The sequence below is a fragment of the Piliocolobus tephrosceles genome, chromosome 9 (genome assembly GCF_002776525.5).
Source record: "Piliocolobus tephrosceles isolate RC106 chromosome 9, ASM277652v3, whole genome shotgun sequence".
In the NCBI taxonomy this organism is placed as follows: domain Eukaryota; kingdom Metazoa; phylum Chordata; class Mammalia; order Primates; family Cercopithecidae; genus Piliocolobus; species Piliocolobus tephrosceles.
The window spans coordinates 69,490,738-69,514,914 of NC_045442.1; the positions used below are offsets into that span (position 1 = coordinate 69,490,738).

Below are 24,177 nucleotides of genomic sequence, written 5' to 3' on the forward strand. Positions count from 1 at the left end.
TTAGCTGGGCATGGTGGCATGCACCTATAATCCTAGCTACTCGGGAGGCTGAGGCAGGAGAATCGCTTGAACCCTGGAGGAGGAGGTTTCAGTAAGCCAAGATTGCACCACTTCTCTCCAGCCTGAGCAACAGAGTGACTCTGTCTCAAAAAAAAAAAAAAAAAAGTGTCTTCTCTCATAGGCAAGTAACCTTAGAAAATGAGAAGAGAGCAGCACCAAAGTAGTTCTGCTGAGAGGTGAAGCTAGCTGGACTTCCTGGGTCGAATGGGGACTTGGAGAACTTTTCTGTCTAGCTAGAGGATTGTAAACGCACCAATCAGCACTCTGTGTCTAACTAAAGGATTGTAAATGCGCCAATCAGCACTGTGTCTACCTGAAGGATTGTAAATGCACTGATCAGCGCTCTGTGTCTAGCTAAAGGATTGTAAATGCACCAATCAGCACTCTGTAAAATGGACCAATCAGTACTCTGTAAAATGGACCACTCAGCAGGATGTGGGCAGGGACAAATAAGGGAATAATAGCTGCACCCCAGACAGCAGTGGCAACCTGCTCAGGTCCCCTTCCACGCTGTGGAAACTTTGTTCTGTCGCTCTTCACAATAAATCTTGCTGCTGCTCACTCTTTGGGTCCGTGCCACATTTAAGAGCTGTAACACTCACCACAAAGCTCTGCAGCTTCATTCTTGAAGTCAGCCAGACCAAGATCACACCAGAAGGAACCAGTTCCGGACACACTGCTAGGAGACTGCTTCCGGTCAAATTGAATGCTCTTCCTCTGATCAAGAAATGAATCCTACCATAAATTCAAACATATCTATCCATACCTATACAGAGTACCATCCTTTTAACTTGGAAGAACTTTATGAAATTTTAGAGCTAGTTCTAAAGTGTGCAGAGAGAGAACTAGAGATATACTAAGGTTGAGAGGTATTTGATTCCCACCCCTACTTCATCCTCTCTCCAGCCTCATAATATATGCCTTCTGTGTACGAGGGTGGACTTAATGACTTTCTCTTTTTTTAATTAAAAAACGGATCTAATACTAGTTTACTTTCTCCAAGGATACAGTAGTTCTCTTGGTAATAAGATCTTAGATGTTCATGCTTTTGACAATCATGGTTAACATGCAGTTGGAGAACCCGGCGGCATGCCTGGGAACTGAACTACAATTCCCAGAGTGCATACCTACGAGGATTCTGGGAAGTGTGGCAGAAGCTGCAATGGTCCCTCTGGGGAACGGAAGCCGTTGAACGTGAACATTTGGTTTCCTCCTTTGTGCTGATTCCTGAGGAGTAGGAAGGTGCCCCGAAAAGAATTCAGAGTGAGTACAGTGAAAAAGAAACCTGCTCAGCTTCTAAGTGCAGGAAGGACTTCACAGGGAGGCATGATCAGAACTTGAAAAAAGGTCGTGGTCACAGCATTTTAGCATGTTAGCTTAATCTCTTCCTTTTTGCAGAAACCACGGATATAACCATAGTTTTGCCTCATAAGTGTGGAGCTACCTCAGTAACCACAGCTAATCATTTTCTGATACTTTTTTGGAGAGTCATTTAAAAATGAAACTTGCTAACTTCTCACATTGTGCCTTAATTTTTATTTTTTTTTAAAGGGAGGAAAAAATATTCTTTAGAAAGCAAACTATAAAGCAGGTCAGTGAGACCTTCAAAGTTGTTTTCCTGTGGTTCCTCAGTTCTCCATATTTCCCCATCCTACGGAGGTCCACAGTCGTGGAGAAATGGACTCTAAAAAGAGCTCTTTTTTTTTTTTTTTTTTTTGAGGCGGAGTCTCACTCGGTAGCCTAGACTGGAGTGCAGTGAGGCGATCTCCGCTCACTGCAAGCTCTGCTTCCCGGGTTCACGCCATTCTCCTGCCTCAGCCTCCCGAGTAGCTGGGACTACAGGCGCCCGCCACCACGCCCGGCTAATTTTTTTGTGTTTTTAACAGAGACGGGGTTTCACCGTGTTAGCCAGGATGGTTTCGATTCCCTGACTTCGTGATCCGCCCGCCTCGGCCTCTCAAAAGTGCTGGGATTACAGGCGTGAGCCACCGCGCCCGGCCTAAAAGAGCTCTCTTAAATATTAGGGAACCTGGCTTCTTCTCAGTGGAAGTAACCACTAGATTCAAGATGAGCTTTTTTGTCACGCTCTTACTGCTTAATTAATCTTTCTTCTGGAAAGATGAACAGGATAAGAAACATGTGTGAATCATTTGTTATGGGGGGTTCAGAGAAACTATTAATGTTAAAGCACCTTGCCTCATCATTTAGTAGTTGGGTAAGACTGCTGTTACCTTTCATCTCTATCAAACATTGTACTTTTAAAAACATAAATAGCTCTGTGACCATCAGCTCATGAATCAGCAGGCCATGATAATCTACAACTGGCTAAGCTTAATTTAGTAGCAGAAACTAGGCAAAACATCTGGCAACAGTTCCCAGGGTCCAAGAAACTCACCAAATGAATTCCCTTTGGCTCACGGAATATGGTGAGGTGTTTTGGGGAACAGTGGCATGGGAGGTAGCCTCATTAACCAGTTAGTCTCAGGAACTACTATTTTATTAGGCTTTTCTTTTGTCTTAAAAGGAGTAAGTACACATGGCTTTTTTTTTTTTTTTTTTCAGTACAGAAAAATGAATAAAGCAAAAATTACCGGCACCTTTTTCAATCTTTACTGTCATCCCACTCCCCCAAATTAGTCACTCTTAACAGGTTAGTATGTATACTTCTAGTCATTTGAAAAATATAAATAAGGCCAGGGGTGGTGGCTCATGCCTGTAATCCCAGCACATTGGGAGGCCGAGGCAGGCAGATCACCTGAGGTCAGGAGTTCGAGACTAGCCTGACCAACATGGAGAAACCGCGTCTCTACTAAAAAATTACAAAATTAGCTGGGCATGGTGGCGCATGCCTGTAATCCCAGCTACTTGGGAGGCTGAGGCAGGAGAATCACTTGAACCTGGGAGGTGGAGGTTGCGGTGAGCCGAGATTGTGCCATTGCACTCCAGCCTGGGCAACAAGAGCGAAACTTGGTCTCAAAAAAAAAAAAAAAAGAAAAGAAAGAAAAATATAATTAAATACATACAATTTATGTATATTGGTATGTCTGTGTCCTTTTCTATATAAATTAATTAGGTCATGTTAACCAACTGTTCTTGTTTTTTCTCCAGCTTTATTAAGGTATAATTGACCAAAAAATGTATATATTTATAGTTTACAATGTGATATTTTGATACAGGTATACATTGTGAAATGATTAAATCTGGCAAATTAATATATCTATCACCTCACTTTTTTTTGTGTTGAGAATATTTAATATCTACTTTCTTAGTAATTTCCAAGTATACAATACATTATGAACTATAGTTACCACACCAGCACAATAGATATCCAGAATTTATTCATCCTCACTGAAACTTTGTACACTTTGACTAGTATCTCCTCCAAGTCCTCCTTGCTTTTTTTGTTTACTTAATAATATATTGTAAGTATCTCTCCCTGTTACTATATATATTTTTTTCACTGTTATATTATTTTCTATTTGTTCTTTTTCTTTTTCTTTTTTTTTTTTTTTTTTTGAGACGATGTTTTGCTTTTGTTGTCCAGGCTGGAGTGCAATGGCACGATCTTGACTCACTGCAACCTCTGCCTTCTAGGTTCAAGCAATTCTCCTGCCTCAGCCTCCCGAGCAGCTGGGATTACAGGCATGTGCCACCATGCCTGGCTAATTTTGTATTTTTAGTAGAGACGGGGTTTCTCCATGTTGGTCAGGCTGGTCTTGAACTCCTGACCTCAGGTGATCTGCCCGCCTCGGCCTCCCAAAGTGCTGGGATTACAGGCGTGAGGGACCGCACCCAGCCCTTCTATTTGTTAAGTCACGTATTAATCCATTTTATCATAATTTTCAGTTAACATTCTTGTACATATCCTTTCCTTCCTAGGGTAAATTTCCTAAACATGGAATAGCTGAGGAAAAAGGCTTATGATTTGACACTTTAATAGATATTTCCAAATCAACCTGTAAAAATATCATACAAGTTTACATTCTGAGTGGTGTATGAGCCAGAAATAATGACTTCAAATACATTTTTTCTAGTATATCACACTAGTTTTGGGGTTATTAAAGTAGGAATAATACTTTTAACAACCTCCTGGAGTGCTTTGCAACCCACATATTGCATACTGCCTTCTGCGAAAGCTGGCTATCTATTTGTTTTCTCTCTCCTGCTAGAGTTCCTTGAAGGCAGGGATTTCCATCCTTTATATTTTTGTGTTCTTTAGGGGACCCTGAATAAAGTCAGTACTCAATAAATACTTTGTTGAATGTCATTTGCTAAATATATTTTACTCATGGCTAGGACATAGATTGTAGCCAAAACTATCCAAGGATTCATCATCAGTGATTCATAATTATGCAACCAAGAACTAGGACTAAATTTTAGATGTTCTTCAGTCATTTAGTGTCAAAGCTTGCTTTCCTCAGACACAGTGAAAAGGGTGGTTGGTTATTTAACTGTAATGAATTCTTGACTTTTTTTACTGCCAATGTGAAAGGTACTTTTCATGAGGAATAAAATACTGATACACAATTTAAAGGGATCATCTCTGCCAGAATGGATTCTTTAGTTCATTTTTTTTTTCTTTCCCAATGAGCTACAGAAAAATAGAAAATATCTTGGATCTATGTGAATTTGCATAGCTGCCTTCTGAAAAAATTTCCTAATGCTGTGACTTTTTATATTCTTATCTTTTCTTTTTTTTTTGAGACGGAGTCTTGCTCTGTCGCCCAGGCTGGAGGGCAGTGGCGCTATCCCAGCTCACTGCAACCTCCGCCTCCCAGGTTCAAGCAATTCTCCTGCCTTAGCCTCCTGAGTAGCTGGGATGACAGGCGCCTGCCACCACGCCCAGCTAATTTTTGTATTTTTAGTAGAGACGGGGGTTTCACCATGTTGGTCAGGCTGGTCTCGAACCCCTGACCTCGTGATCTACCCACCTTGGCCTCCCAAAGTGCTGGGATTACAGAAGTGAGCCACTGTGCCCAGCCATATATATTCTTATCTACAGGATTCCTTCTACTTCATTCTTATTCTAGGTGGGTAGAACAGGTTTCAGTTTTTTAGATGATGAAAGAAGTACTGAAATGCTGAGATCCCATAGCTACTTGGGGGTAGAAATGCAATTTAGAAACAAGATCACCTGACTCCTACTGAGTTTGTCTTTCCTTAATATTACAAAGTGATCCCATCCTGGCTTAAAATATAACCCTCTTGGCAATTAATTACTTTAAATTTCATATTATGACTTTTTTTTAAACTCCTGTTTTTTTTTCCTAAGGACCCGACAATGTTCCTGTATTGTGGAATAGCTTGCAGGAGAAAATTTTTTTGGTGCTATAGACCGCTGTCAACCTATGTTACTAAGACACGGTGAGTTTTAGCCAACCTGAGCTTTGATTATTCTGTATGGCCCATTAAATTATTGTGATATTATGATTTTTACATATATAATTAGGTTTATGATTATTATATATACATTATATATTATTATATTTGTGTGTTGTATGTGTGTGTGTGTATATATATATTCATCTGTTTTTTCTGGCTCATAATTCCTATGGCCCTTATTACAGTCTTTTGTTATAATGTGGGGCACTTTAGACCTCAGGAGCAGGCCTCAGGAAACAAAATCTCTTGTACCTTCTCCTGTCCTCCTTTTACCTGCCCATGGCAGGACTCTAATCTGATTGTGGGTCCAAAGACCCTAATTCCAGAGAGGGTTGTGCCCCATACTCTGGAGGAAGTAAGGCTGCACAGAGAGGCCAAGGAGAACCTGAACAGACAGACATTGCTGCGTTTCCGGTCAGTCTGTTAGTATGAAATCATAACCATTTTGTCCAATCACATTTCTACATGGTTGTCAATCGTGCCTATGTAATGAAGCCTCCATAAAAACCCAAAAGGACAGGGTTCAGAGAGCCTCTGGATAGCTGAACACATGGAAGTTCCTGGAGGGTGGCACACCCAGGGAGGCATGGAAGCTCCACACCCTCCCCCCACATACCTGGCCTAAATGCATCTCTTTATTTGTATCCTTTGTAATATCCTTTATAATAAACCAGTAAACATAAAAAAAGTATTTTTTCAATTTTTTTAGAGATGGAGTCTCACTCTGTCAGGCTGAAGTGCAGTGGTACAATCTTGGCTCACTGCAGCCTTGATCTCCTGGGGTCAAGTGATCCTCCCACCTCAAACCCCAAGTAGCTGGAACTACAGGCACATGCCACCAAGCCTGGCTAATTTTTGTATCTTTGTGTAGAGAGAGGGTTTTGCCATGTTGTCCATGCTGGTCTGAACTCCTAAACTCTGGCAATCCACCTGCCTTGACCTCCCAAAGTGTTGGGATTACAGGCGTGAGCCACCACACCTGGCCAAAAAATTTTAAACTAAATATCCAATGATATCTAAAATATCTCACACACTTGAATATAAGTTCTATTAAGATCAGACTTTGTCTTTCCACCGTGGTACCCCTACTTCATAAAACAGTGCCTGGCACATGGTAGGCACTAAAGTACTGTTGAATGAATGAACAGTAAGGGAGAAATTAAGTAAATTAAGGTACTATAATAGAATAATAAACACGTTAAAACTATATTGTTCTACACCTGTCACTTCAGATGAGAAAAACTATTGAATAATATTTCATGAAGTTTCCTGTAAATAAGGTAGATAACCCCACCCCCTCTCCCCAAGAACTAAACTTCAGTGAAAGGTAGAGTAGGAAATAAAAATCTACAATAGCACATAAAGATGATAAAGACTTTTTTGTCTCAGCCTGGAGAAATTAGAAATCTGTGAATTTGAAATCACTAGACTGCTTTCATACAGTTTTGGGGGTTAAATTTATACTATCTGTGTGGTGTGGTCCTAGAACCCTTAACCTAAGAAATAATTTTTTTTTTCTTTTTGAGACAGGATCTTGCTCTGTCACACAGGCTAGAGTGCAGTGGTATGATCATAGCTCACTGCAGCCTCAACCTCCCAGGCTGAATCAATTCTCCCACCAAGTAGCTAGGATCACATGCATAGCTACTTGTGCACCACCATGCCTGGCTAATATATATATATTTTTTTTATTTTTTGAGGTGTATATATATATTTTTTTTTTGAGGCAGAGTCTTGCTCTGTCGCCCAAGCTGGAGTACAGTGGCGCGATCTCGGCTCACTGCAAGCTCCGTCTCCTGGGTTCACACCATTCTCCTACCTCAGCCTCCCGAGTAGCTGGGACTACAGGTGCCCACCAGCACGCCCGGCTAATTTTTTGTATTTTTAGTAGAGATAGGGTTTCACCATGTTAGCCAGGATGGTCTCAATCTCCTGACCTCGTGATCTGCCTGCCTCGGCCTCCCAAAGTGCTGGGATTACAGGCGTGAGCCACTACACCCGGCTAATATTTTTTTTATTGTTTGTAAGCTAGGGTCTTGCTATGTTGCCCAGGCTAATCTTCAACTCCTGCACTCAAGCAATCCTCCTGCCTCTACCTCCCAAAGTGCTGGGATTATAGGCGTGAGCCACCATGCCCAGCCTAATAAATTAATTTAAGTAGTAACCTTGGACTGAAAATACCCCTGGGGCACCATGTAAACACAAATATAAAACTCCTTAGGAAGTATATACTCACAACCAGTGATTCCTACATATAAAGCCCTACCAAGCATGAGTGCCCAGTCCAAAATTTAGAGGCATATAAAGGCTGGGTGCAGTGGCTCACACCTGTAATCCCACCACTTTGGGAAGCCAAGGTGGGTAGATCACTTGAGGTCAGGAATTTGAGACCAGGTTGGCCAACATGGTGAAACCCTATCTCTACTAAAAATAGAAAAATTAGCCAGGCATGGTGGCGTGCACCTGTAGTCACAGCTACTCAGGAGGCTGAGGTGGGAGAGTCACTTGAACCTGGGAGGTGGAGGTTGCAATGAGCCGAGATCGTGTCACTGCACTCCAGCCTGCGTGATAGAGTGTCTCGAAAAAAAAAAATTAGAAGCACATAAGCGTAAAATCCTACATGAACAAGGGTGAACAAACAACAAAACTGTGACACTTGTTTCAGATATTGTTGGATGTTTAGGTTGCTTGTACTCCTTTAACAAACTACAAGAATTTTTTTCTTCTTCTTCTTTTGAGATGGAGTCTTGTTCTGTTGCCAGGCTGGACTGCAGTGACGTGATCTCGGCTCACTGCAACCTCCGTCTCACCAGTTGAAGTGATTCTCCTGCCTCAACCTCCCAAGTAGCTGGGACTACAGATGCACGCCACCACACCCAGCTAATTTTTGTATTTTTAGTTGAGACGGGGTTTCACCATGTTGGCCAGGATGGTCTCGATCTCTTGACCTTGTGATCCACCCGCCTTGGCCTCCCAAAGTGCTGGGATTACAGGAGTATGCCACAGCGCCCAGCCAAGAATAGTAACATGATTATTGAATAGAGTCTAAAATTTAAGTATGTTAAAGTGATTAAATAAATCTATTTAAGAATGAATAAAAATAATGAGGCCAGGCATGGTAGCTCACACCTGTAATCCCAGCACTTTGGAGGCCAAAATGGGTGGATCACCTGAGGTCAGGAGTTCAAGACCAGCCTGGCCAACATAGCAAAACCCCGTCTCTACTAAAAATACAAAAATTAGCTAGGTGTGGTGGCGGACACCTGTAATCCCAGCTACTTGGGAGGCTGAGGCAAGGGAATCACTTGAACCCGGGAGGCAGAATTTGCAGTGAGCCAAGATTGCGCCACTGCACTCCAGCCTGGAAAACAAGAGCAAAATTCTGTCTCAAAACAAAAAAAGAGAAAAGAATAAAAGTCTATCAATAAAGAATATGATGTGAAAATGTTTACGTATGTTTAAGAAAAAAGGCTACAAATTAGTAGGTTTGATGGATTCTAAATATATATGTATTGATATATAATATTAATCACTTAGAGAATTCCAAGGTGTAAACAGTGATTATCCCTGAGTGGTGGGATTTTGATGATTTCCTTTTAAAAAAATTGACAATTGTATATTCTGATTATTAAAGACTGACTATTTTTTACTGTTAAAATAAGGGAAAACTTTGTTTTAAAATAATCTAAATATTTTCAGCTTTGATCATCATAGCAATTTCCATGCTATTATAACTGAAAAGGGAAAATAAATTTTTGAAAATAAGAGTTCCTGATCCAGAGGAGTGTAAGGAACTTTTGGATCTCAGTTCCAGTTCCAGTAAGGCCTTGGGTCTAAGACCTTAACCTGGGTGATTTTGTAGGTGTTTTGCTTTTTAGGGTCATTAGGGCAAGTACAGGTTGTACCACTCTTTCTGTTCTTTTACGACGGCAGCAGTGTTTGTTCTATTGTTTATATTTGGTAACTTCTGAGTGACACATGTCTCTCCTTTGACATGCATTGAGTCTTTGCCCCAGGAGGCTACAGTGACTCATAGTAAGTTTAAAAATATCACAAGTCTTAAAAGATGAGGTTTCTTTTGTCTTCTATTTATAAAGAGCTCATTGTAACCCCTTTTATCACAGTCAGAATAGATTCTGAAAGATACCACTGGGTGCATTTATCTTTTTGCTTTTTATTTTCATGTTGAGCCAGCTCTGCCTACTGGTATTACAAGAGTTCTCAGATCCCACAGGAAATATCTGCAAACTATTTTTCCAACTTGACAAAAGAAGCCAGTTTTTACCTAAGCGTCTGTTTTAGGGTTTTTGACAGTCAAAAATGGCTAACCCCAAGGCCCCAGGGGAATCTGCATTCTGTCCCTGCTGATCATAAGGATTTGAAGGGAGAGACTCAGCCCACCTGTAATGAAGGTACTGGAAAAGCCTTGAGAAACCAAGAATAGGAGGGTATTCCCTTTTTCTACATTTTCATTTTGGCTACTGAAAATACTATGGCTGGGCACGGTGGCACACACCTGTAAATCCCAGCACTCTGGGAGGCCGAGGGCAGATCACTTGAGGTCAGGAGTTCGAAACCAGCCTGGCCAACATGATGAAACCCCATCTCTACTAAAATACAAAAATTAGCTGGGCATGCTGGAGCATGCCTGTAATCCCAGGTACTCGGGAGGCTGAGGCATGAGAATTGGCTGAACCTGGGAGGCAGAAGCTGCAGTCAGCCGAGATCATGCCACTGCACGCCAGCCTGGGTGAAAGAGTGAGACTCTGTCTCAAAGAAGAAAGAAAATGAGAATACTATCCTTATTAAATAGGTTAAGTATAGGTTTCATCAGTGCTCCCTTTGTCTTTTTTTTTTTTTTTGAGACGGAGTCTTGCTCTGTCACCCAGGCTGGAGTGCAGTGGCGCGATCTCTGCTCACTGAAACCTTCGCCTCCCAGGTTCAAACGATTCTTCTGCCTTAGCCTCCTGAGTAGCTGGGACTACAGGCACATGCCACCATGCCCAGCTAATTATTGTATTTTTAGTAGAGACAGGGTTTCACCATATTGGCCAGGCTGGTCTTGAACTCCTGACTTCGTGATCCACCTGCCTTGGCCTCCCAAAGTGCTGGGATTACAGGCATGAGCCACCACGCCCGGCCAGGTGCTCCCTTTGCTAGAGATAAGGAGTTAATGGTATCTACTTTGAGATCTAGATGTTTGAAGTAAGGGTACATTGAAGGTAAAATTTGTTCTTTATCTTCCCTAGATTGAATGAGGGTCACTGAAGATACAGTGTTTACTCTTTGTCTGCTGTGAAAAAGTCTGTTCCCATCTCTAGGTATTTTGTGGTTGATGTTTTATCACTGTACTTGTTTTCCTTTCACTCCACTCATGTAAATTCTTGCCTCACAGTGTAATATTGGCAGAGTACCTTGAAGTTCAATTCAGTAAATATTTATTACCCTTGAAGTTCAATTCAATAAATATTTATTGAATCGAGCCATTCAATATGCTAACTACAGAGATACAGAGCTGAGTAAAGCATACATTCCCCTTAAGGAGATCATAGTCTCTCCAGAGGAGACAGACAAATGAACAAATAAACCAATAGTGCAACCACAGAAGTATGGGTGAGGTACACAGTAAGACAAAGGAGGGAATGAATGATTACCTATAGCCACCTCAAACCCTTTTTGGAGCAAATTAGGTTGTAAATAAATAAAGGGAAATAACCATGGTAGGAGAGGGATGCAGCGGCAGCATTCTCAAAGATGAACGCTATACAGGTAACTAAGGGTGGTTTTGTAATGGTTTGTTTCCCAAATACAGGTATTTATTTGAACTGAAGGAAGATGATGATGCATGTAAAAAAGCCCAGCAAACAGGAGCGTTTTACCTCTTTCATGGTCTGGCTCCTCTGCTTCAGACTTCAGCACATCAATACCTGGCCCCCCGACATAGCCTGTTAGGTAAGTCCAGGGTGGACCAGTGGTGTTGACCAGCCTGTGGCCACTGAGCAGAATTCAGCCTATAATGAATTCTAAGAAAGATCCTTGAACTTTGGAGTCTAGATTTTTCAAAAAGCTTTTGAGTCTCATGCTTGTATAACTGCTTCTGCCAACTAATAATTTATTTTATGAACTCTAGTTGTCCAGTCAAATATTATTTGGTGATGAAATGAACCACTAATGCCTTAAACCAGGGGTTGGTAAAACTGCTGTCCAAATTGTACCTGCTACCTGTTTTGTAAATTAATTTTTATTGGAACATAGCCATACTCATTCATTGACATATTGTCTATAGCTACTTTTGCACTACAATGCAGAGTTGTGACAGAGACTGTATGACTCACAAAGCCTAAAATATTTAGTATCTCTTTCCAGAAAGTTTGCCCATCTTTGCCTTAGAGCAGTGAATTCCAGCCTCCACTGAGGTATACACTGTTATGCTAATTAAGAGTTCTATCATGGCCGGGCAAGGTGACTCACACTTGTAATCCCAGCACTTTGGGAGGCTGAGGCAGGAGGATCACAAGGTCAAGACATTGAGACCAACCTGGCTAACAAGTCTCTACTAAAAATTACAAAAAAATTAGCTGGACGTGGTGGCGAGCACCTGTAGTCCCAGCTACTCGGGGGGCTGAGGCAGGAGAATGGCATGAACCTGGGAGGCGGAGCTTGCAGTGAGCCGAGATCGTGCCACTGCACTCCAGCCTGGGTGACAGAGCGAGACTCCGTCTCAAAAAAAAAAAAGAGTTCCATCATAACTTCATTTTTATTAGAAGGGTCAAGATTAAAAGTGAATTAAAATAAATTTGCTTCTAGAACTCTTTTAGCATATATAACTAAAGATATCTAAGCCACTGGGATTTGTCATTCAAAATGCAAACTTTGGCTGGGTTGGGTGGCTCATGCCTGTAATCCCAGCACTTTGGGAGGCTAAGGTCAGTGGATTGCTTGAGCCCAGGAGTTCAAAACCAGCCTGGGCAACATAGTGAGACCCCATCTCTACCCAGGAACAAAAAATTAGTCGAGCCTGGTGGTGTCTCAAAGACAGAAAACAAAATGTGAACTTTCAGTTTTATATGAGTCACTATATACTGACTAATTTCTGTATTGCCAGTGAATTTCCCCCATAGGTCAGAAGTTAGAGCACTTGGATAGGTAGTTTCTAGCGGTGCAGAAGAATCTGAGGACTCCATCAGAAGGCACTATACATTATTTAGAGATTTAGCAATGTTTATGTTGTATCATGATTTTTTTTTGTGTTATGTTGTATTATGAACAAATAAATATGAGTCCGTCATGAACAAGTGTATAGGATTTCTCCCTACACAGCACTCATCTCTTAGAGATTGCCATCTCAGATGAGTATTTTACTCTACTTTGGTCCACAAAAGTAGCACATTCTGGAGGTTAATTACAGAACTGGATTGGTCTTTAACTGCAGCCTTGAACTCCTGGGCTCAAGAGATCCTCCCACCTCTGCCTCCCAAGTTTTTGGAACTACAGGTGTGCACTTCACTGCACCCAGCTGATTTTATTTTTTGTAGAGACAAGGTCTTGCTGTGTTGCCCAGGCTGGTCTCAAACTCCTGGCTTCAAGCAATCCTCCCTGCCCCCCAGCCTTGGTCTCTACCATTTTAAGTGTGACACTTATTTTTTTTTCAATGACTTAATAAGTTAACTATCATGCATCTTACTATCTAGGGGATATTTTCCTTTCTTAATACAGTCATAGAGTAATACAATGTTATACAAGAATTCCTTCTTTGGTCTAAAGTCCTCAGATTGCTAAGGAGAAAACAGGCCTGGAAAGGTTAAATGGTTAGACCAAGGTTACATAGCTAATTAGTTGCAGCTGGAAGCCAAGTATACCTGCTTTAAGCTGAAGTAGACGATTTTCCCTGAGTCTAACATGGCTGTAGTGATTTAATAGAAACCTTTGTGTTTTGCTTTTCTCCCTTCTGTTTCTTAGAGTTGGAAAGGCTCCTGGGTAAATTTGGACAGGATGCACAAAGAATAGAAGATTCTGTGTTGATTGGATGCTCTGAGCAGCAGGAGGCATGGTTTGCTCTGGATCTAGGTCTGGATAGCTCCTTTTCCATAAGTGGTACATAACATTATTCCTAATGGGTACTTCCCAGTGGTCTTCAGAATTTGAGATTTCACATAATGGTAAAATTTAAAGGAAAATTTGGGGAATATGAAAGGTTATCAACTTTCTATTTTTTAAAAAAGGACATTAAAAATACTGTCATCTGCTATCATCATTTAAATGAAAATAAAGGATATTTTAATGCCTTCTACGTTAGGTGATGGGTACACGAATGTTTATGGTATTAGTCTCTGTACCATTATACATTTTATTTATTTTATTTATTGAGACAATGTCTTGCTGTCGCCCAGGCTGGAGTGCAGTGGTACAATCACAACTCACTGCAGCCTTGACCCCCTGGGCTCAAGTAATGCTCCTACCTCAGCCTCCTGAGTAGGTGGGACCATAGGCATGTACTACCATGCCTGGCTAATTTTTAATCTTTTTAAAATAGAGATGGGGGTCTCCTTATGTTGCTCAGGCTGTTCTCAAACTCCTGGGCACAAGCAATCCTCCCTCTTGGCCTCCCAAAGTGCTAAGATTATAGGTATGAGCCACCACACCTGGCCTATACATTTTGTGTGTATATATATATATATATATATATTTTTTTTTGAGGTGGAGTTTCACTCTTGTTGCCCAGGCTGGAGTGCAATGGCGCAATCTCGGCTCACCACAACCTCTACCTCCTGGGTTCAAGCGATTCTCCTGCCTCGGCCTCCCTAGTAGCTGGGATTACAGGCATTTGCCATCACGCCTGGCTAGTTTTGTATTTTTAGTAGAGACTGGATTTCTTTCTTTTTTTTTTTTTTTTTTTTGGAGACGGAGTCTCGCTCTGTCGCCCGGGCTGGAGTGCAATGGCCGGATCTCAGCTCACTGCAAGCTCCGCCTCCCCGGTTTACGCCATTCTCCTGCCTCAGCCTCCCGAGTAGCTGGGACTACAGGCGCCCGCCAGCTTGCCCTGCTAGTGTTTTTTTTTTTTTTTTTGTATTTTTTGGTAGAGACGGGGTTTCACCGTGTTAGCCAGAATGGTCTCGATCTCCTGACCTTGTGATCCACCCGTCTCAGCCTCCCAAAGTGCTGGGATTACAGGCTTGAGCCACCGCGCCCGGCCTGAGACTGGATTTCTCCATGTTGGTCAGGCTGGTCTCGAACTCCTGACCTCAGGTGATTTGCCTGCCTCAGCCTCCCAAAGTGCTGGGATTACAGGCAGGAGCCACGGTGCCCGGTCACATTTTGTATATTTCAATATTTCATAAGAAATGTTAAAAAAACTTATGACATCATTCTTATTTCTTTTATGAATACAGGTGAATAAAAATGTTTCCACAGAGTAGCTCTGGGTCCACAGACCTGCATTTGGGAACCACTTTGCTATTGGCTCATGGCTCCTGTCAGGCTTTCCTTCTGTCTTTAATGGTCTAGGTATAAATGTAGTGATGCTGGGATGAGGTTCAGATAGGAGCCATGAGGTCCCACTTCATCTCTTTTCCAAGGATAAGCTAATGCAAATGTTCTTGTTGCCCTGAGGAAGATCTTGAGACATACTATGTGCTAATGTTTCCCAAACTGGCCTGAATATAAGAATCACCTGGTGCTTGTTAAAAAATAGAGATTCCTGGGCCTCACTCCATGCCAGCTGCTTTAGAATCTCCAGGTAGGGGCTTGAGAATCTTGCTTTTTAAAAAAATTTTATGTATATATTTATTTATTTTGAGATGGAGTTTTGCTGTCACCCAGGCTGGAGTGCAATGGTGCAATCTCGGTTCACTGCAACTTCTGTCTCCTGGGTTCAAGTGATTCTCCAGCCTCAGCTTCCCGAGTAGCTGGGATTACAGGCACCCGCCACCAAGCCCGGCTAAGTTTTGTGTTTTCAGTACAGACAGGGTTTCACCATGTTGGCCAGGCTGGTCTTGAACTCCTGACTTCACGTGATTCACCCTTCTCGGCCTCCCAAAGTGCCGTGCCTGGCCTTTTTTAAATTTGAGAGATGGGGTCTCGCTGGAGTGCAGTGGCTATTCACAGGTGTGATCATAGTGCACTGTATGTAGCCTGGAACTCCTAATGGCCTCAAGCCATCCTCCTGCCCCCGCCTCCTGAGTAGCTGGGACTACAGGCACACACCCCCACACCCAGCTGAGAACCGGGATGTATTTTACTTTCTCCAGCTGAATCTCATGAGGCAAGTTTGGGAAACACTATTTTAACAGGACAGACTGGAGACAGACCCTGGGGCAAAGTTTGTCATTGTTTAATTTCATTATCTTTTCTAATTTTCTAGCCTCCTCACACAAACCTGAAATGGAGACAGAGCTCAAGGGGTCTTTCATTGAGCTGAGAAAGGCTCTCTTTCAACTCAATGCAAGGGATGCCTCCATGCTGTCCACGGTAGATTCTGGTTTCTCATTCTGCAGGAAATTTAGTAGAGCAGTATGTGTGGGTAAATCCATGTGTAAATCCAAGGCTACAGTGACGTTTGGTTTCTTCTTTCGCAGATTCTAGTCCTTTCTACAAACACTGGCAGGACAATGTGCTGTAGGAAGATTGCTTATTCTCCCTTCTTTTGCCCTTGTTTTTGGCAGAACCACTGTCAAGATCATTGTCTCCTAAAGACATGCAGATCTATGGCAATAGGATCTGACAGCCTTATAAACATTTTTAATGACCCACACAGCATGACATATACAGCATCATGTTTTCCCTAAGAGAAATTACTTTACATTGCTTTAATGACTTGCCCTCACAGCTTTAGATTTCACTTGCTAAAGTATTTTGATTGTGCATTTAATTTAAAAAGAAACCTCTAAATATTTTTTTAGTTGCAAAAAATTCCAACTTTACTGGGGAGAAGAACATTTTAGGATGTTCAACTATACTGGGAATGTTTTATTTTTAAGCTGGTTAAAATAAATACATGAATACATGGGTGTTCATTTTATTACCTTATATACTTCATATGTTTTAAATCATAATACATTTAAAAATATGCTTTCTTTTATTCAGATTTCTGATGCTAGAGGAATATGTTCAGTTAGTTTACTTGTCCTAAAATTTAAACAGTAACCATTTAAATTATGTGGGCTGGAAAGAGATTGGCATTTCCCTGTGAGTTGTTCCAGATAGTAGGCCCAGTGCAGTTAAAGATGAGCCCTGCACTCTCTCCAAATGAAACCAGGCCCATCTTTGTGTCCCTAGGCTCAAGCTCTTCTCCGCTGGCATGATGCTCATCAGTTCTGCAGCAGAAGTGGGCAGCCCACCAAGAAGAATGTGGCTGGCAGCAAGCGTGTGTGTCCTTCCAATAATATCATCTATTATCCACAGGTAAGTATTGCTGTAAGAGGACAGTAATCCAAGAAGGCTGTGCACTGCTTTGTCCTGGGGAAGAAAGCCTGTGCAGTTCCTTAGTTATACACTGCTTTAGCTCATTGGCAGGCCCCCAAGTGCCAGCATCTCAGTTTCCATTCCCCTTTCCTAGATGGCTCCTGTGGTGATCACGCTGGTGTCAGATGGGACCCGATGCCTGCTTGCCCGCCAAAGCTCTTTTCCCAAGGGAATGTATTCTGCCTTGGCAGGTTTTTGTGATATAGGTAAGGAGTTAAGGGGATATACAGGTGACACTGGAAGATATGCAATCTTACTAATACAATCTTCTCTGTCTTGTTGCTATGGAGTTTGGATTCCCAAGCACATTCTTTTCTATCATGTCAAGAAAACTGCCTTCTGGCATTATATATATATATATAAAATTTCTGGCATTATACACACACACACACATAAAATTTTTTCCTTTCCTTTTTTTTTTGAGACAGAGTCTCACCCTGTTGTTCAAGCTGGAGTGCAGTGGCACAATCATGGCTCATTGCAGCCTGAACCTTCTGGGCTCAAGCAATCCTCCCACTTCAGCCTCCTGAATATCTAGGACTACAGATGCAGGCTACTATGCCTGGCTAATTTTTAAAATTTTTTGTAGAGACAGGATCTCGCTGTGTTGCCTAGGCCAGTCCTGAACTCCTGGCTTCAAGTGACCTGCCTGCCTTGACCTCCCAATGTGTTGGGATTACAGGTGTGAGCCATACTGTTTTTTTAAGCAAATTTTCAAACATAGGAGATTGTTGAAAGAATTATACAGTGAACACCCATACACCCACTACCCAGATTCTATAATTTTTTTCCTCTTCACCTGTAGGCATTTGTTTGTAGGGAGGCCACAAGCTTCGTGCCTCTCATCACAATGACCCCAGATTCCTGTTGGGTGTGTTATAAACAGAGGAGCCATTCTTTAGGCCCCCTGCTCTGAGCACACCCCTAGATTCCATAAATTTTTACTACACTTACTTTATCACAAAACTGTTCATCTATCCATTAATTAATCTATCTTATTTTTTGATGCACAGATTTAAGATATTAGTACACTTCTTCCTATTTCAGCAGGCATAACATTAGCTAAAATTCAGTATTTATTTACAGGTTGTTTTTTTTCTCTAGTCTACTGGGGTCAAATTTGCAAATGGTGGAAAGTGGAATTTTATGAAAGCTGAGGGCAGTAGTCCCTCCTACTGTCACCCTTACTTTGCATTATAATAACTAACCTAGCAGGCTTTAGCACTGTGGTACAACACACAGCTCTGGACCTGATTCTTATTGTTAGAATGACTCGGAGTTTTAGGACACTCCCAAGAGCATTTCATTGAAACTTTGGAGCCAGTGTTGTGTGCCTTTCTCAAATGGGCTGTCTGTATCACCCTTCTAGCTACAGGGCTGTCCTGAATTAATCTGAGTGCTTGTAGGTGAAAGTGTGGAAGAGACCATCCATCGAGAAGTTGCAGAAGAGGTGGGATTGGAGGTGGAAAGCCTGCAGTACTGTGCATCCCAGCACTGGCCCTTTCCTAGTGGCTCACTCATGATTGCTTGCCATGCAACTGTGAAACCAGGGCAAACAGAAGTAAGTTCTTATGTTTCCCTTATGCTGTGATAGTTCTTTTGCTTCGTCCAATCTGCTCATCAGCAAGTACTTATTAAGCACTTGTCTAGTCCAGCATCATCTAGATTATATAAATATTTGTAAAATATGATTTAGGGCTGAGCACGGTGGCTCATGTCTGTAATCCCAACACTTTGGGAGGCTGACGTGGGCGGATCACTTGAGGTCAGGAGTTCAAGACCAGCCTGGCCAACATGGCAAAACCCCATCTCTACTGAAAATACAAAAATTAAGGCCGGGCGCGGGTGGCTCATGCCTGTAATCCCAGCACTTTGGGAGGCTGAGGTAGGTGAATCACGAGGTCAGGTGTTCAAGACCAGCCTGGCCAAGATAGTGAAACCTCATCTCAACTAAAAATACAAAAATTGGCTGGGCGTGGTGGCATGTGCCTATAGTCCCAGCTACTTGGGAGGCTGAGGCAGGAGAATTGCTTGAACTCAGGAGGTGGAGATTGCAGTGAGCTGTGATTGAGCCATTGCACTCCAGCCTAGGCAACGGCGAGAATGCATCTCAAAACTAAATAAATAAATTAATTAAATTAAATATGATTTATGCCCTCAAGGAATTTGCAGACCAGTAAAGGAAGCAAATAATCTCCACTCTCCCTTGCATATATGTCAGTCATGAGATAATTTCTTTCTTTCTTTCTTTTTTTTTGAGACTGAGTCTTACTCTGTCACCCAGCCTGAGTGCAGTGAGTGGCACAATCTCGGCTCACTGCAACCTCCACCTCCTGGGTTCAAGTGATTCTCCTGCTTCAGCAGAGAAGCATATACCCTTGAAATTATCAAACCATCATCACTATCAATGCCATAAACTTATTCATCAACTACAAAAGTGTCCTCCCACCTTTTATTTTTCTCCCACCCCACTTTTTTTTTTTATTTTGTGGTAAAAGCACTTGATGTGAGATCTATTTTCTTAGCAAATTTTTATGTATATAATATAGTATTATTAATTGTAGACCTTATGGTGTACAGATCTTCAAAACTTATTTTGCATGACTGACCCCTTGTACCCTTTGACCAGTGGCCACCCCCGCCATTTTCCCCTCCCTTCAGCCCCTGGCAACCACCACTCTACTCTCTGCTTCTATAAGTTTGACTATTTTAGATTCCACATATAAGTGAGATCATACAATATTTGTCTTTCTGTGTCTGGCTTATTTCACTTAGCATGTCCTTTGGACCCATCTATATTTGCAAATGCAGGATTTCCTTCCTTTTTAAGGCTAAATAATATTCTATTATATGTATATACCACATTTTCTTTATCTATTCATCCATTGTGAATAATGCTGCAGTGAACATGGGAGTGCAGATATCTCTTCAAGATCCAGATTTCAGTCCCTTTGGACATATATCCAGAAGTGGGTTGCTAGATCAAAGGGTCATTCAATTTTAATTTTTTGAGGAACCTCCATATCTTTTTCCATAGTAGGTGCACCAACTTACATTCCCCCCAACAGTATACATGGGTTCCCTTTTCTCTACATCCTTACCAATACCTGCTGTCCTTTGTACTTTTTTAATAGTAGCCATTAAAGAAGGTATAAGTTAACAGTAGCCATCAAAGAAGGTATGAGGTTTTCATTTGCATTTCCCTGATGATTAGTGATGTTGAGCACCTTTTCACATACCTGTTGGCCATCTGAATATCTTCTTTGGAGAAATGTCTATTTAGATCCTTTGCCCATTTTTAAGTTGGCTTATTTATTTTTTGGTATTAAGTTGTAGGAGTTCCTTATATATTTTGGATATTAACTCCTTATTAGATACAGGGTCTGCAAATATTTTCTCCCATTCTGCAGGTTGTCTCTTCACTCTGTTGATTGATTCCCTGACTCTGCAGAAGCTTTAGTTTGATAGAATCCCTACTTGTCTATCTTTGCTTTTCTTGCCTGCGCTTTTGGTGTCATATCTAAGAGACCGCTGCCCAGTCTAATGTCTAGAAATTTATTCCTTTATGTTTTCTTCTAAGAGTTTTATTGTTTCAAGTTTTACATTTAAGTCTTTAATCCATTTTAAGTTGGTTTTTGTATATGGTGTAAGATAAGGGTCCAATTTCATTCTTTTGCATGTGGATATCTGATGTTCCCAACACAGTTTTTATGAGACAATTTATCTTTTATTGTCAGGACTTAAGAGTGTCTTACATATAGTAGGCACACAATCAGGCATCATTTAATGACTGACTGCAGGATTGGTCTTACTGCTCAAGTCAGTTAGGATGCTGGGAACAAGAGTCTCACTCTTGTTGCCCAGGCTGGGGTGCAGTGGCACGATCTCAGCTCAGTGCAACCTTTGCCTCCCGGGTTCAAGCAATTCTCCTGCCTCAGCCACCCGAGTAGCTAGGATTACAGGTGCCTGCCAGCATGCCTAGCTAATTTTTGTATTTTTATTAGAAACGGGTTTCCACCATGTTGGCCAGGCTGGTCTCGAACTCCTGACCTCTCAGGTGATCCTTCCACCTCGGCCTCCCAAAGTGCTGGGATTATGGGCATAAGCCACCATGCCTGGCTAGACATTGTCTTATCCAATCTCATCTTGCACTTCTCTAGCATCCCTGACCGATGGTCTCTGCCTGCCAAAGTTTGCCTATTGTATGTTTTGGTTTTTATAGAATCTTTTATAGAATATCTAATCTATTTCAGCTTCCTCAGCATGAAGTTCATGTTACTTTGCTTCTTGCAAAGATGAGACTATGCTTTTGTCTATCGTTAACCCTTATCCTTAAAAAAAAAAAAAAAAAAAAAGAGTGGCTGGGCACAGTGGCTCATGCCTGTAATCCCAGCACTTTGGGAGGCAGATGGATCACCTGAGGTCAGGAGTTCTAAACCAGCCTGTCCAACAAAGTGAAACCCCATCTCTACTAAAAATACAAAGAAATTAGCCAGGTGTGGTGGTGGGTGCCTGTAATCCCAACTATTCGGGAGGCTGAAGCAGGAGAATCATTTGAACCTGGGAGGCGGAGGTTGCAGTGAGCCAAGATCACATCATTGCCCTCCAGCCTGGGCAAAAAGAGCAAAACTCCATCTCAAAAAATAAATAAATAAAAAAGTAATATTTGTATGTTCTTTTTTAATTGAAAAATTTATACAATCAATAGAGACACAAGGAAAAATAGGTATTATTCATAATTTATTCTCAATGTTAACCACTCTCAACATTTTAGTATTTGTACTTCCAGGATTTATTTAATGTATCTTATCTTTTTTTTTTTTTTTTTACTATGTTAAAAATATATTTAACTCTCATTTCTTAATTATGCCTCTTTTGCTTCTGGGCAGTATCTAGAACTGACTTTCATCTAACCTGGAGATCCCAGGTATTATCTTCTAAGATTGCTTAGTTCTAGAATCATTTTCTGAACTTTGGCCATAGTATTCTAAATTTTGTAGCTCCTGACCTTACATCCTTTTCTTCTTTATGTCTTTCAGATCCAGGTGAACTTGAGAGAATTAGAGACAGCTGCCTGGTTCAGTCATGATGAGGTAGCCACAGCCCTGAAGAGAAAGGGCTCCTATACTCAGCAACAGAATGGGACTTTCCCATTCTGGCTGCCCCCTAAGTTAGCCATCTCCCACCAACTGATTAAGGAGTGGGTGGAAAAACAGACCTGTTCTTCCCTGCCTGCTTAGCCCAGACCAAGTAACTGAGATCGCTCCTTGGTATTCCTGAGGGACAAACTAGAGATCAGTTGACAAAGGAGAAGTGACAAAAGACAAGCTACAGAAGGACCTCAGAAGCGCAGAGCAGAGGGTGAGCCTACAGTAAGACACTTCTATCAGCAGTGTTAATGGAAGAAATTCCTACCAATGGGCAATCAAAAAAGCCAGTGTGAGAAGAAAACTGATGAGCTGTCAACTGTCAAAACTCAGGGGGAAAGCAGAAGCATTAGTTTGGATGTAGGCCCTTGTTCAGTCATTTTCTCCAAGGCCTTGGAAACAAACATCTTCTGGCATATGGCTTGTTAATGTTGTGTTTACACTAACTGCCAAAATGTGCCTGTTGTAAGTTTGGTTAAAACTTTTATCTTAGTATTGAAAATATATAGCAAGTTTCAAGTCATTACTGAGTTACTTGTTACCCTTACAGAATTAAGAAAAATAGCACAGTATAATATTTTTAAATTCATGTACAGGTGCATTCTAGTTACATGTACATGGTAGTTAAATCAAAGTCATAATTAAGTCATTATGACTCAGAGTACTGTATACTAAGTCAGATGCCATGAGGCTCTGTTGAGGTAGTAGAATCTCAGTGGGACTCCAGACAGTACGTCTTTTTTGCTGTTTTCAGCTCTGTCACATGCTCAGTTTGTGACCCAGGGAAAGGACTCTCGCTTTGCCATGCCTGTTGTCCTAAATAAAACAGTTGCTGGCATTTGCACATCCACAATGTGTTGATTAACTTTAACAAAGGGATTGGTGGAGATAAACAGATGCCAAACCTGACCTATTTCTTAAACTTTATGGAATAAACTAAATTTGGGATTTCTCATCATTCATATATGATGCCATAAGGGAGAAGAGTTTATTTGGGGAAAATAAAATAAATGTCCACACCTTTGTTCTGACGTCTTTTTCTGTTCTATGAATTGAGAAAATTTTACAAGGTGAGAATTTGGGGGTAGGGGAAAGGATCGCTATTGGTGACAATTAAACAATTAAGTCCAGGTTTCAAGTCAGTGGAACAACTGAAGCAATGTGCAGGAGAAATGTTAGAGGTCTTGCTGAAAAGAGGAAATAATCATATCTTCAGAAGATTCTAGGCACTAATTTGTGATTAAAGACACAAGCTCCAGAGACCCTAAGGTTATTTACACGTCAAAGTCCCATAGGACTAAAGAGATTCTAGAACTAGAAAAGTTAAAGCACTGAATTTCCTTTTGATCTCAAAAGGTCAATGCTCTCTCCACAGCCATCATTGCTTTGGGGAAATCAAAGTGCCTTCCTTCATCAGGAAATGTTGAGGGATAATATGTGATGGGACTTGATTGTCTTGTTAGATTGGCAGCTTGCCTTTACCTGGGCTGAACCCAGCATGCAGAAGGGTAAAGCACTCACAAAAGAGAGGTTCTGAGATTTCTTCATATCTTGCAGTTAGAAGAAAACAGTTCAGGGTCCACGTGTATTACCATCTCCCAATCTTTTCTATCTCTATGTGGGTGTGTTTGTGAGCACATGTGTACACATCCCCAATCTGAAAATACTGATAGAAAGGGGAGTGTGTGGAGTTCCTGGTTATGAGTTTCCCAAACTTACCATGGAGTAACTGTTTGTTTTTTGATTAATGTGTTTTTGGGAAAGAAAAGATGAGAGTGGCTAACAGCAGGAGCTGCAACATTGAACTTTGCTTCTCAGTAGTGAGTGGGAAAAGAACTTTGCTGTAGAACTCCAAGGATATCTGAAAGCTGAGGCAGAAAAGAACAGGCTTGGGATACTGAAAATGACAGATAAATAAAATAAACTTTGGTATAGGGCCTACCTGACCTGAGAATATATATGTGGGCAATGAATTATGAAGGTGCTAAGGATAAACATAACTCATCTGGATCCATGATGCAGAATAGAAAGACAGGTGAAAGTCAGTCAGTCCTGGTAACCGGAATAAAAAAAAATTTCATTTATATTTTTGCCTGTCTATCGCCCTTTCTCTACCCAATATTTAATC

The 24,177-nt window shown here is 41.4% G+C and overlaps 1 protein-coding gene and 1 non-coding gene across 6 annotated transcripts; one reads left to right on the top strand and one right to left on the bottom strand.

The window, feature by feature from the left end:
* The first annotated feature begins 1,137 nt into the window (after positions 1-1,137).
* On the top strand, positions 1,138-23,070 carry NUDT13 (nudix hydrolase 13). 5 transcript variants are annotated; one of them, XM_023204973.2, is made up of 10 exons: positions 1,225-1,323; positions 2,623-2,710; positions 5,333-5,424; positions 11,255-11,394; positions 13,402-13,536; positions 15,803-15,909; positions 16,717-16,842; positions 16,997-17,108; positions 18,309-18,463; positions 21,942-23,070. In XM_023204973.2, the coding sequence occupies exons 3-10, from the start codon at positions 5,342-5,344 to the stop codon at positions 22,140-22,142; spliced, it is 1,059 nt and encodes a 352-aa protein (XP_023060741.1). In that variant the 5' UTR covers positions 1,225-1,323; positions 2,623-2,710; positions 5,333-5,341; the 3' UTR covers positions 22,143-23,070. The 5 variants fall into 5 exon arrangements, 4 of the variants coding, with proteins under 4 accessions (XP_023060740.1, XP_023060742.1, XP_023060743.1 ...); XR_002730130.3 differs by lacking the exon at positions 2,623-2,710 and having other exon boundaries at positions 1,138-1,323; positions 18,272-18,463; XM_023204972.3 differs by lacking the exon at positions 2,623-2,710 and having other exon boundaries at positions 1,138-1,323.
* Positions 17,700-17,827, bottom strand: LOC111538001. Its single transcript, XR_002730179.1, has one exon. It is a non-coding gene; the product is annotated as a small nucleolar RNA SNORA11 (small nucleolar RNA).
* Positions 23,071-24,177: the final 1,107 nt, after the last annotated feature.